This window comes from Agelaius tricolor, unplaced genomic scaffold (genome assembly GCF_023055355.1).
Source record: "Agelaius tricolor isolate 1412-34295 unplaced genomic scaffold, bAgeTri1.0.p SCAF_8, whole genome shotgun sequence".
NCBI lineage: Eukaryota > Metazoa > Chordata > Aves > Passeriformes > Icteridae > Agelaius > Agelaius tricolor.
Window position 1 is genome coordinate 36,481,626 of NW_027269268.1, and position 13,931 is coordinate 36,495,556.

At 36.6% G+C, this 13,931-nt stretch overlaps 1 protein-coding gene across 5 annotated transcripts in view; it reads right to left on the reverse strand.

The window, feature by feature from the left end:
* CEP135 (centrosomal protein 135) overlaps window positions 1-13,547 on the reverse strand; it is a 36,374-nt gene extending 22,827 nt beyond the window's left edge. For 3 of the 5 annotated variants that reach the window (XR_011680001.1, XM_071432336.1, XM_071432339.1), the window contains exons 1-10: window positions 13,424-13,547; window positions 8,995-9,591; window positions 7,709-7,873; window positions 6,539-6,729; window positions 5,865-6,032; window positions 4,185-4,326; window positions 3,716-3,800; window positions 2,616-2,744; window positions 1,240-1,455; window positions 586-651 (exon numbers count right to left, since the gene is read on the reverse strand). Coding sequence is in view for 4 of the 5 variants with exons in the window: in XM_071432336.1 (XP_071288437.1) it covers window positions 586-651; window positions 1,240-1,455; window positions 2,616-2,744; window positions 3,716-3,800; window positions 4,185-4,326; window positions 5,865-6,032; window positions 6,539-6,729; window positions 7,709-7,821 (1,110 nt within the window). In the remaining variant the exon portion in view is untranslated. Of the gene's footprint in view, window positions 1-585; window positions 652-1,239; window positions 1,456-2,615; window positions 2,745-3,715; window positions 3,801-4,184; window positions 4,327-5,864; window positions 6,033-6,538; window positions 6,730-7,708; window positions 7,874-8,994; window positions 9,592-10,936; window positions 11,112-13,423 lie in introns of all 5 variants that reach the window. The other 2 variants (XM_071432337.1, XM_071432338.1) reach the window with 2 other exon arrangements.
* Window positions 13,548-13,931: the final 384 nt, after the last annotated feature.

Genomic DNA, 13,931 nt, shown 5'->3' on the forward strand with positions numbered 1-13,931 from the left:
CCTTTCCTATAATCTGATGTCCTGAAAATTAAGTATTTTTGTATTTGCAAGCTCCCTAGATAGACTAAAACAAAACATTGTACTCAGCTAATACACAAGTTGCCATATATGCTAGAAAGAGTTTGGTCTTCAAAGAATTGATAATAGTGATGTTTTCCATCTGGGCCCTATGCTTTGTTTCTGAGTGAGCCAAATATTGGACAATTTTTCACATCCCAATTAAGAGACAAAGCAGTTTCAAAACAATGAAAATCCTCGAGGATGTAATAACTCATTAGTGGTAAAAGAGATTATGTCACCAGGAAATTATGACTTCAGACAGCAGAAATAAGGAAATGTACAATAAGGACACAGTCAACCATACTGTCTAGAGAGATTTCTTTCAGTTTATTTTTTCAACAATATGATGTAGCTTCTCTAGCTCTTTCATTTATTAATTAGTAATTTTTACATCAAAGGTTCAGGGTACTAAAGAAGTTTTCTTGCTAATTGTTAAATTGATTTCTTTTATAATAAATGAAACAATTATGTGGATGACAGCATGAAAAAAGGGCACAAACAAGAACTGAAAATATTTTTACTTACTGATTTAAGCCTTGTTATGGTTTCTTGTAGATCCTGTATTTCACTGACTTTTCTTTCAATTTCTTTCTATCAACCAAAATTAACCTATATGTTAAGAGTTATTCAAAATGATTCAAAATGACAAAAATCCCTTTGTTACAAAAAAATAAGGAAGCAGACTATTTTGGTAAGAAATGAAGTATAGTTAGTTCCTTGTAATAAAGTGGGAAAGCTCCTACAAAGTGAAAGCACAAAAAAGTTATGGTATAAACACCCACGCTGTTCGGGAGCACAACGATCACTGCATGACTCTTCATAGGAAAAACCCCTTTTTCCTCTTCATAGGAAAAACCCCTCCAAATATATGTACTGCTATTGCAAATATGCATTACCTAGCAATAGTTTTAAGTACTTCAGCATTTTATTTCACACTAAGCTAATAAAAAAGACAGATTGTCCCTTAACTAAAATCATCTCAACCTAATACAGTAAAGGTACAAAATAGTTGTGATTAATCCACTTTAAGTGAGAAATTCCATGAAATATTAAGAAAACTGGAAAAAAAATCCTTTTAATCTTCCTTTCACAAGCCAATAAGCTTTTCATTGCAATTAGAAAATATAAAACCAAGTAAAATGCAGCAGTTCCATCACTCTGTGACACATTAGTGATTACCTTTGCTTCTCCTATTTCCTTATCTGCAGTCTCAAGCACTATTTCTTTGTGTCTTTCCAACTGCTGTGCCAAGTGATCTATTTCATTCAGTTCTTGACACAGTTCTTGATTTTTATTGCTTAAATCCACTACCTCACTAGTTACATTTTGTTTAGTGTCCAAGAGATCTTGAATGTGATTTTCGAGTTCTTTGTTTTTTTTCTGAAGATAATCAACCTGAAAGACATTTTTCATTAAAATATTAATATGCATTCTTTTTCATTAAAATACTAATATGCATTCTTAAGTTAGGTTGCAAAAGTTCCTCCCAACCTTCTGAAATACAGTATCTCTATATCCAAAGTAAAAACGTGGTATCATGTTAAAAATACCAAGATTTTCTATTTTTAGAGCTTAATGCTTATCAACCTGAAAAAGAAACACAATGTTATGAGCTCTCTCACAGTCATGAATACTACTATCTAAAGACAACCATACATTTCTTGCCAAATAAAAGTGGTATATTGGGACCAAGCCTGAGAAATAGTCTTGATGGTGCAAAACCAGCTTCATGCAGCTCTGGGCTCACTCCCTGTACAATCAATTTGTATTCATCATGATTTACTAATTCAGGACCACTGAGCACAGCTGTCCTCCTTCCAAGTCATAGCTCATTCCATATTTTTGCAGCACTGAACCAAAGCTAATAAACTCTTCAATGTGCTACTGTACATCATGCACAATCAGTACACAAAACAGCTAACTCATGTGAGAAAAACCTGAAAATTGATGGTACAGATCCAGAGATGGGCTTTATGTGATTTGTACTCCAGCCCAGCTTTAAATTCTCATTCAGAGACCACTACTGAATGCATGCTAATACACACAGTAAACACAAACACCTTTATCCTAAGCTTATCCTTTCCTCACAAGTTTGTGTTGGAGTCAAAGTGGGAACCATTTGAAATCCATGAGGAAGATTTCCCACTCTCTCATGAGAACATCTACAGTGTTACCCCTTACCATAATTACATATAACATTGTTACTTTCTAAAGCATAAATGGCATGTATGCAATAACTTTCTAACTAAATAAAAGGATTTTCAAACTTGCTGAAAACGGTGTGTCATACAAAAATTTGCTGAATACTTTCAGATTAACATACTATGTACAGATGTGAGGTCATTGAATTCTTTAACAAAACCTTTCTGACAGACTTTTAAAACAGGAAGTGAAATTTCTTTAGTCAAGAAACACTGCCATCAAAAAAAGAAAGGCAAGTTCCATCGATTGATTTTATATCTATAGTGGTTTTTTGAAGAGCTACAAGTTTTGTGGGGTTTTTTCAGATTGCTATATTGTTAGGTTTGACTAAACAACTGTAATAAATGAATTACCTGTATATTCAAGTGGGAAATAAGCTTCTCATTACTTTTAGTTCTCGATTCCAGAGAGAGAACCTCATGAGACCGCCCTCCATCCAATGCCAGCATCAAGCGCTCGATTTCTTTGTCTCTTATCTCAACCTTTGAGGGACAAAAAAAAAGCTCCAGTATCCTTACACACCATTAATAGACCCTTCATTTAAATAAACACACACATAACATTCAGTAAAAAGGTACACAACTAAAAATGCAATTTCTATCTTGTATTTTTTTGTTGTTGTTGTTTTCTAGATTTTTGGTTCTTCTGAAAAAAGTTGTATCCTTGAAAGTGAAATAAACTAATCAAACACAATTTGTAAGGAAAAACTGAAACAGTTCCTACTAGATTACATTCTTGAAGAAAACCAAACAATTTTGATTTAAAGTGAAGTTAATGAATGCTACAACTTAACTGAGACTAGCACTTAAAATTAGGGAAAAAACTTCTAAGTAAGCTAACTCAGTGACTATTTCAGTCACTGGAGAAAAGGAAATATTGGAAGAGGAAAACCAAGATGTGAAGAAAAAAGAAAGACGACAGTGTCCACAAACCCCTAGATTTGAAAGACTTAACATATGAACATTTGATGTAATTCCATTACTTAAAGATTGTACCTATCTTATCAATCCACTCTCATTAAAACATAGAATCTGTTGTTCATAAAAATTTAAAAAATATAACCAGTCCAAGCAGTGAAAAAACTATCCTAAGATATATGTAGATCAAATTGCTATTTTGGACAAGTTAACACTTACACACTAAAAAAATGCAGACAGGTTCTACTTCTGATTGTCAAGTTTAGATTATTTAATGTAATTTCAAAAGTCAAAATTTATCAGCAAAACCACTGGGCAAGAATTTGTTATCATTGCTGTCTCCAAAGGCAGAGAAGGAAAACTGCTCGACACAGTCAAGTTAGAATAATTATATTTCACAAGCCCTACAATGCATTCCCAAGAAGGTTTTTAAGACACCAAGGCCATTACCATGGCTATGACACCCAAATAATAACAAGAATATTAATATTAATAATGAAACAACAATGCCACTACAACTGATGATATAAACATACCTGTTTGCTATAATTTTTCATTCCACTTTCAGATGTCTCCAGTTTTTCTTGTAGCTCTGTTACTTCTGACTGCAGTTCTTGAATTCTGAAACATAGCACTATATTTTTTATGTGAATTCGTGGAAGAATTGTATGCACACAATTCAAGCATTTTATCTTTGCTCCCAAACCCAAATATTTCACAGAGAAATAGTTTGCAAAATATTAATGCAGAAGCTGTTGTTTGAGATATTGTAGCAGGTTGACTGTATCTGGCTGCCAGTCCCCCACACAGACGCTCTCTGACTTCCTTTCCTCAACAGGATGGTGGAGAAAAGAAAAAGCTCACAGGTCAAGATAAAGACAGGGAGACCATCTACCAACTACTGCCACCAGTGACAGACTCAAGTGGGGGAAGATTAATTTAACTAACCAATGGTGAGACTCAAAGACACTCCTACACTTCAGAGCTGAAAAGCTCCTGGCTCACCGATTATCAGCCACCTGGAGCAGGTCTGCAATGTAAGGGTGCTCTGGCTGAGGCACTGGGTAGGCACTGACACCTGATGGGGGCACAAGCTGGTCTATCTGCATGCGCTGCCGCCTGAAGGGAATGCTCTTCCTCCTGCCACCTAAAAGCCCAAACCAGAGACACTTTACTTGGAGTTAAAGCAAATTAAAGTTGTCTTCTTTAATACAAATTTTATTTTAATATAGTATTCTTTAATACAAATAGTATTTAAAATAGTATTCTTTAATACAAAATTAATTTTCTTATTTATTCTGCTGCTTCTGAATTAGCATGTTTCACCATTTTAATCCTCCTGCAATAAGCTGATAAAATTCACATATTCTAGACAACACCATTCTTGCAGGTTAGTACCAGTTTTGCCAAAGTTCACTAATATAATAAGGAAACACACAAAGTAATTCACATATTCTAGACAACACCATTCTTGCAGGTTAGTAACAGTTTTGCCAAAATTCACTATTATAATAAGGAAACACACAAAGCTTTTAGAAGTAATTTTCCCTACTGTTTAAGATCCCAAATACTCTATAGTTCAAATTTGTTGAAGCTGTTAGTGATTCAGCTTACTAAAACAGCTAAATCAAAACACCACAAAAGGCATTTGGTTTTAACATTTAAGAACTATTTTATGACCAAACTAACCTTTGCATTCATTGCTTAGTAGTATTTTTATTCTTTCTACTCTGTGTTCATTTCAGTGAATATCATATCCTACTGCTTATCAAGCAGAGTATGCTATTAGCTTGAATGATAACATATTTAGAAAAAAGCAAAACACAGTATTTTTTCCAGATAGAACATTTCCTCTTCATCATATGGTTAAATAAGAACATGCAATATTGGATGATGTAGTATAGAAAAATCCTAGAAGACTGGTGACCAAGGGGCAAGTATGCAGAAGGATAGACAAAAGCCTAACACGCCATCTTTGAAGCAAAGGACATGAAGTGTGAAAAGGTATGCAAAAATAAAGAGGAAATTGAATTTTTCCTAGCTATCTGTTGATTTTTCTCAAATGCCAAAAATGTATATATAATTCAATGACTTGGGGAAAAAAAGACAGTCTCAAAATTTCACAAAATAATCTATATTCCTTAGCTTCAAAAAATTAAGAAAAAGGAAACCCTGGAGAAAGACATTAACCTGAAAGTAACATGTAGAACATTTTAAGTTATCAAAACACCCTTTAAATATTGTAAGTTTATAGAGGATTGGAATACTTGTAGACATATTTTGCATCTTGCTATATTTAGATCTTGATTCCAAAAATCTGAATTTGTCACTTACACATCAATGATCTGTCAAAAATATGCAAGTGACAAACATTATGTCTCTTAATTAGGTGCAGCAATAAAAGAAATAGCTGTTGATTAACAGTGCTTTCTAGTCACATTTTAACTTAAAAGTCTCCAGTTGAATCTAAGTTTGCATTCAAATTTGTCCCTTACACAAGTGATGACCTAATGAAACTTCAGACAGAGAAATGACAGAATTCAGAGCCCAAAGTTTCAAAGGGTGATGTTACTCTACTGGATATTTCAGTACAGTAACTTCTCTTATGAGAGGAAAAGATATTATGTTCTGAAGATCCAAAAAAGCCCAGAAAAAGTTGAAATATCTGTGATTATTCACACGCACCAGGTGTTTGCACCACTGCTTGCAGATTCTTCTCCTGAAGCTCCTGAATTTTTTCAGTCTTGGCTTTGGTCTCTTTTTCCAGCACTTTAATTTTATGCATATACTGGTTATTCAAAAATTTCAAGTCAGTTGTTTCATGTTCAACCCTCCTTAAGCAAGCTTTCAAATCTTCAAGGGAGAGAAAAGCAGTATTATCTCTCTAATTCACTATTTTTCCTAGTAGTACCAAAATAAGCATAAAGAAAATCCAATATTCTTTTTCCATAGCATAAAATTATCAAATACACATACATATGTGCATACTTTTACAAATACACACAAAAATATATATTTATACATGTTTTACAAATAAACACCCACTGTGGAACAAAGGCCCATTTAACAGCAGTATTTAATTTTCAATTAAAAAACACCATTTCAAGGTACAAAAGTATACATTAGACTTCTAACAGTCTCATATTTTATTGAAAAAAAAATCTGCAGAACTTCCAAAGTTTTATGACTGCAAAAGAAATGTCTGAGCATGAACCTTAATTCATTAAAGGCACCAAACTCCATGACCACTCACACTCACTTAAAAGCATAGATAAAAGAATCTGCAGATGAAGGACTTAGCCACAATTTTATTTTGGCATGGAAGGATTAAAAAAATAAAATCTTCTTTTGTATATTACCTTTAACATGGCGATCAGACTTCTCTTTCAGTTTTAATATTTCCAGGTGTAGATCATTATTTTCCCTGGTAAGTCTAGCATTCTCTGTTTTATAAGGTTCCAAAATAGTATCATAATTGCTGCACTCTTTCTCTGTTTTCCCAGAAGAAAACTTTGCTTTGCGCAAGCTCTCAGTTGTATGAACTAAGTCACTAGGATAGAGGAGCATCAGATGTGTTAGCAATGCTATCAGCCTTCACACTGCAGATGCAAATGTTTATTATGACCTGAGAAACAAAACCCTTTCCCCAAGAGGGGGAACAAATGAGTTCAAACAAAGGCAACAAAACATTCATGTCATATAAGAAAAACTGAAAGACAGGAAGTGTCTTTACTGTTTAAAAGAAACAGTAAATAGGAAAGAACAGGACAAAAAAAAAAAAAAAGAAAACAAAATAGTTACAAAGCATATCAGGAGTTTACATATGATAAGTATCAAAGCTAGTGATGGAGAGAGTAAATCTACCTGTAGACACATGAATGAGACTTAATGTTGAAGACAGATGACTCCATATTTGCTCACCTATGTTCTTCCATCTGTATTACATACTAGAGAGCAACAGAACCAGAATTGCTACATTTCTGTGTTTGGTCAAATGTAACTGGATTACTATGGAAATTACTAATGTCAAAGCCAAAAATAAGCAGATCTAATAAGAAGGAAATCTGAAAGTTTTTGCCTTTTTTCTGTTATGTGTCTTGTAAAAAGGGCAGAGACAACAAATTTAAAATTCTCCAAATGAGGTCATAATAAATGGAGATGTGAATGTTTTATTTTAAGCCACAGGACAGGCAATAGGGATTATTTTTTATACAACCAGTTACGAGAGTGTGTCCTTTTAAGCAAATATCAATAGCAACTATTCTTGTCTCTCTTATTAGGTTAGAAAAGTTGAATTTTCCTATGCCATAGATCCTTAGAAGCAATTCTACTGAATTAAATTAAATCTTAAGATGTTCCCATAATTTAAGCAAACCCATTTGACTTCATCAGACACTGGAACTTAATGTTAGCTCTAATATAACACTGCTAGAAAACAATCCTCATATTAAACCTTCTTTTTAACCTGTCAAAAATCAAACAATACCTACTGTATGATTACTATTTTTAAATGAATCCCCTTTGAATACCTGAAAAGCTTTTCCACCAAAGGTAAGCTGTCCACTCCCAGTGGGTGCCGATAGCCCAGCTGATTCAGACGTTTCCTGAGATTAACAAACCTCCGCTCTGCATTTGCACTCATTGTAAACACACCTCCAAAGCTGCTCTTGTCACAGTCAACAAAAACAGGACACCTGCAAAAGACTGCTGGTTACAGCATCTGTCCTTTAGAGAAGGAAAAATATAGGATAAAATAATGGAAAAAAAATTTTTATTCTGTAGAATAAAAGCATTCATGCAGAAGCACGTCCTTAAATTTTAAGTAAATTAAAACAGGATAACTGCAACAAAAAAGTTTTAAACATATTTAGATATTCCTTTAAAAATAAGTATTTGCCTTGGCAGTTAGTTTTCTCATTATATTCTGATTTTTTTGAATCATGGTCATCACTGTATCTTACACAATACAAATTGCCAGATTACTCTGAAAAATTCATACTTTTTTCTTTCATATATAAATCTTACTTTCAAAGTTTACAAGCCAGTACTTAATATATCTTATGCCAGCCATTGCTAAAATTGCATAAAATATGTAAAATGTTGAAGACAGATTAACTTTCAACATCTACATTCTATGATAGAAAATAGAAATGATAAAAAATACTGGTGTACTGTAGTCATACTTGCATCATTTTCTGGAAAATACAGTTTAAGGATCAGAGAGCTGGGATTTTCTCAATTGACTGATTAGTTAACTTTTTATTACTAAGCAAATCTAAAGGTGTCTGGATCAGCATTACTGTGTCTGAATCCAAATGATAAATTTGATTTTCCCAAGTACATCTGAGGGAAGAAGAATTTTTACATCATTATGTCCTTCTGAATTTAGACATAGAATGAGAAGACAAATCAAGTACTAAAGCTTATGTTTCTTAATCTGTAAAAACATCTGTTCAATAGTTAGAAATATTTTTGAAAAGTAGTTATTTCTCTAAAACATCTTCCCTCACATTTCTTCAGAAGTTTCAGTATTAACCTATTGGCTGCAAAGACTTGAGCAGCCAAACTACCAATTCAAGGTGGTGTTGTTTGCATCTCATATAAAAGGAACAGAATACAGAGATCACCCAAACTATCATCACAGTCCTCCAGATTTTAAAAATATATTTAATAAATACATGAAAATATTTGAAAATAAAATGAATTACTACTAATAAAGTGAGGAAAATGTGTATGTTTTTCTCATATCTAATGCTGGAAAGTTAAGATTTCATCTCATTTTATTAAAATGCCACAAAGAAGTCTAGCAACAGACCTGTGGTTGCCGGGTACTGCTCCGTAGATGAGAATCACCAGTCTTACAAGCACGGCATCTGCTCTGGGTACTACCAAAAATACTTGCTTGAAGAGGTTTGGGTTGTTGGGACATTAACTAAGCAATGGCATTGCCAACAATCCCTCACATAGTGTGCTGGGAGGGCTGAAGGAGGCGGCGGTGCACTTTGGTTCCCCCAGTGTACTCAGCAGAAGTCACTGTCCTGATGTGTAGGAAATGCTCTTCATACTCCTCTGGCAGCCAAAGACTAAAGTAACAAGTTCTTGGTATTTCTACATTAAAGTTGAAGATTCTGTGTTGAATTCAGGAAAAGTGTGATTGTGTTACTGTGTCTAGATTGAGACTCAGGAATACATTTTATATTACTACAGAGGAAAACTGGTAACTCCTGAGCTCATCTTCTCCTTAAGAAGACTTTATCAGTTAAAAAGATTAAATTACCTCAAAATAGATCATCAGATTTGTTTAAAAGCTTGTGTTTTAGAAAGAGCAAAGATTTTTTACTAATTGAAATGAGAAAGTTTTACAGAAGAAATATCATGAACAAATCTGTGTCGCAGCTTTTTCAGGAAGTAACTGCAAAGAAAAATAAATGGACATATGTTAGCACTTTAGTTACTGTGGCTATGAAGCACATATATAATCTCACTAAATCCCTGCAATGGGCATTTAAGATATTGTAACCTAAACACAATCCAATATTGGGAAGTACTGACAAATTGCTGGTTGAATCACTCACATTCCTAAAAACTGAAATTTTTAATTTAATTCATTATTATCACTGGAATCAATGCAGAAAGGGTATTATCTTATACTTTCTAGAGCCACATTGGATCCACAATAAGACCAGGAAATGAATAGCTATAGTATAGGTCCAAAAGGCATCCTGAAATGAATATAAGAATTGGGGTTGTTATTTCAGAGAGCTTAACACAGATATTAAAGTCTTCAAAGATAATAATTGTCATACACCCTGTGCTAGAAAGAAATTATTTGTCAGTAATTCCAGACCTCTGCCATTTCAGAGTACCATAATTTAGATCTTATATCCTAAACTTAGTCTATCACTAGTTTTACCATGACATGAAAAAGTATCTAGTAACTTCTACATTCTACATTCTACTTCTACAAAGGAAAGTTTGTTTTTCTGGAAATATAAAATCAATACATGAAATGCACTGATTCAGTTGAATCAAAGACCTGTCTGACACAATGTCCTGTGTCTCTTGACAGTTGCCACAGCAAGAGTACAAACACCTAAAACACGAGTCAAATCTCACTCCTACATACATTTTTTTCATATAAGCCTATAATGCAGGGCCTTGAAGGGCTTCAAGTTGGACTGAAATAACTATAATAGTATCTGATAGACTTTTCTCTGATCAGCCAGATACTTGGCTGTAGTATTCATATTGATTCCTAACTCACCATCTGCCTTTTTCATCACTCTAAAGCATCGATTAGATGCATTCACTGTGACACATCTCACTGAGTGGTTACCACTTTAGAGACCACAGCATGTATCATTTTGCCTTTACTAACACTGCTCCTTAACTCTGGCATCATTACTCAGTCCAGTGAAATCCTTTGACACCCTTGGACTGCACTTAGCATGTCCACATAATGAGCAAATTTCGTCCCCTGCTGTTTAACCTACTCTTTCACATTACTGATCACTGATCAGTGTTTGTCATGGCTTAACCCCAGCTTGCAACCAAGCACCACACAGCTGGCTTGCTTGAACCCCCCACTCCCACAGGGGTGGAGAGGAGAATGAGGGGAAAAATTGGCAAAAACTGTAGATTGTCATAGGAACAGTTTAATACTTGAAACAAAATTAATAATAACAACAACAACAACAGTAGCAGCAGTAAGCAAGAGAGGTTGATAAAACCAAGAGATGCACAATGCAATTGCTCACCACTTGCCGACTGATGCCCAGCGTGTCCCCGAACCACAAGCAGCCCCACTCTGGGTTACTCCCCAGTTAATTTTTTTAAGGAGTGGAATACCCCTTTGGCCAGCTCAGATCATCTGCCCTGGCTATGCTCCCTCGTGGCTTTCCATGCAGCTCCTCACTGGCACTGAGAAGTCCTCTGCTGGGAGCAAGCACTACTTAGCAACAACCACAACACCAGAGTGTTATCAACATCATTCTCATGCTGAATCCAAAACACAACACTGCACTGGCTACTAGGAAGGAAACTAACTTTATCCCAGCTGAAACCAGGGAACTTGGTCATTGTTTGCTCTAAAGCATAGATTAAATGCACTGACAGTGTCACATCTTTCTAAAAGTTTAGAGACCATTTTAGAGACCAGAGCGTGTATCATTTTGCCTTTATTAACATCATTCTTTAACTCCTACTTTTTTACTCAGTCCAGTGAAACTCTTCTGCAATCCTTGAGATTGCACTTAACGTGTCCATAAAATGAGCAAATTTTGTCCCTTGCTGTTTAACCCATTATTTCAGATCAGTCTTAAAGAGCAGACAATCTTCTGCACATTCACTGCAATATAGTACTTTCTCTCTTTTAACCACCAGCTTCTTTTCTCCATTTCTGACAGACACCTGCTTTCTTCAAAGCATTTGGTAAACAACCTTCTCAAAAAGCTTTTTTCTAAATCCAAGTTTTCTACATTATTTGCACTCAGTCAATTCAATCCAGAATATGCTTTTCTTTAAAGAAGCTTAATAGCCTTGTGAATCACAACCGAGTCCTGATGAAAGGTATGTCACACCTACTAGATGTCTGTAAGTTTGCAAAGTACTGGAAAGCACTTTTAACAGTTTTGGTATTTCCCATGAGACAGGCTACATTAGCTCCATAAACAGGTCACATAATTTATCATCTAAATATTTCTTACAATTTAGTGCTGCTGTGAAGAAAATCAAATTTCCATTTTCGATGAAAAACAGAAAAGTGAAAATTGAACAGTACTTTAATTAAGCCATTTCTTAAACAGGAAATGTTTAAGAAATTACATCTCTAGTACATTAAATCAGCCATTTGCTAAACAGGATTTATTAATATGTTTAAATGATTACATGTCTCAGTTGCTTGCTGAAGAGTATTCAGAGCCAATTAGCCTAATTTTTTGTTCCCCCTTTGCTCATGAAGAGCGCTGAAAGTGACAACATTCACATGCTTCATTTATAACATGACTGGATGGCTGTGAAGCAGTCTTTTGAAGATATAAATGTTTATGTAATAGATATATGTAGTACTTAAAACTGTTCCCTACTGTTTTAGAGCAATGTCTAAAATTGAACCTTCATGTGAAAGATGGGCAATAGCGGAATCCTATGTCCAGCTGCTCTAGGGGCTAAGTAGAGAGAATCAACTGGCATAAAATTGTGTGAAAGAAGCAATGTTTATAGGTATTAGATTAGCAGATTGAAGTCCTCCTTCTATACAGAGAACAACACAGCAAAATTGATGGTGAATACACCAGTTCAGAAGTGCTGCAGATGCAGTATTTGTGTTATCAATCAGAAAATGTAATAATAAAAAGCAGAGCAAAGGTGGATCTTGGCCTTGGAAGAAATAATGCAGTCATTGAGCCATGTGGACAACAAAACTACAGTTGAACACAAAGAAATTGCTAACAGATGAACACAAAGAAATTACTATGGACAAATGCATATGCTATGAAACAATTTTTTTTTAATTGAGTCTGTAACATTAACATCAAAGACAATCGTGAAATGCAGTTTCAGTCTCAGTTTTGGGAAATACCAAAATGCATTTTTCATTCAACAGAACTTACATGTTAAAGGTTTTTTCCTTTTTGGTTCCTGTCCTGTTTGCCCAGGTACCAAAGGCATTCAGTGGCCCTGCTATTTGACTACTGCGGTGCTTCGGGGCTGTGCCCTAACAAGCAGCTGCTGCAGCATCATGCCCAAGATACACCCAAAGAGCCAGCACTTGCTTCAGGAAAGTCTGCTTCCAAGGGGACTTGCTGGGAACTCACCTCTGACTAAGACATTCATACAACACGCTTGCTGGGAAGTCTCAGCACTTTGCCAATGGAAAGACACCACTTGTTCCGAAGAAAGATTTTTTTTCTAAAGTGTAATGGAATGCCCGAATGGTTAGGGTTGGAAGGCAGCTCTGGAGATCATGCGACCAGGCAGGGTCACCCGGAGCAGGTGACAGGAACGCGTCCAGGTGGGTTTAGAATGTCTCCAGAGAGGAAGACTCCACGTCCTCCCTGGGCAGGCTGTCACCACACCCTGCACGCTCCCACTACAGCACAAGAAAACTCTTTCGATTATAAGCCTGCCATCACCCGTCTGCTTAAACTGCTAGCTTTGCAGACCTTCCAGCAATCCCGATCCGTACCTACAGAGGGGCGGTCGGTCGCTTTGCCAACAGGTTTACGCCACTTTCCCCCCACACTTACCACTAAAAGCAGGCGCCGGCAAGCGGGGCCGCCGCGGAGCGGCCGCGGTGTCCCAGCGCCCGAAATCCTTTGAAAATGGCGCGCGGAGCAGCGGCCGCTTCCGGCCCGTCACCGCAGCAACGGCGGGACGCGCCCGCCCGGCCCGCCCCTTCCCGGCCCGGCCCCTCCCGCCCCTTCCCGGCCCGGCAGCCCGCGCGCGGCGGGCGGAGCGCTTCCTGCGGCCCCGGGTGTGCCCGCGTGTGCCCCGCGAGATCCGGGACAAGCGGCTTCGGCCGCGCCCTCAGCCGGGCCCCGAGAGCCTGCGAGAAGGACGGAGAGGGATGGGTCCCATGGGCATGTAGTGACAGGAGAAGGGGCCAAGGGTTCCGAGTGAAAGGGAAGTAGGTTTAGATTGGAGAGGGGGAGGAAGCTCTTCACTGTAAGGGCGGTCAGACGCTGAACAGGTTGCCCAGAGAAGCGGTGGAATCCCCACTCCTGGAAGTGTTCAGGGCCAGGCTGGATGGGCTTT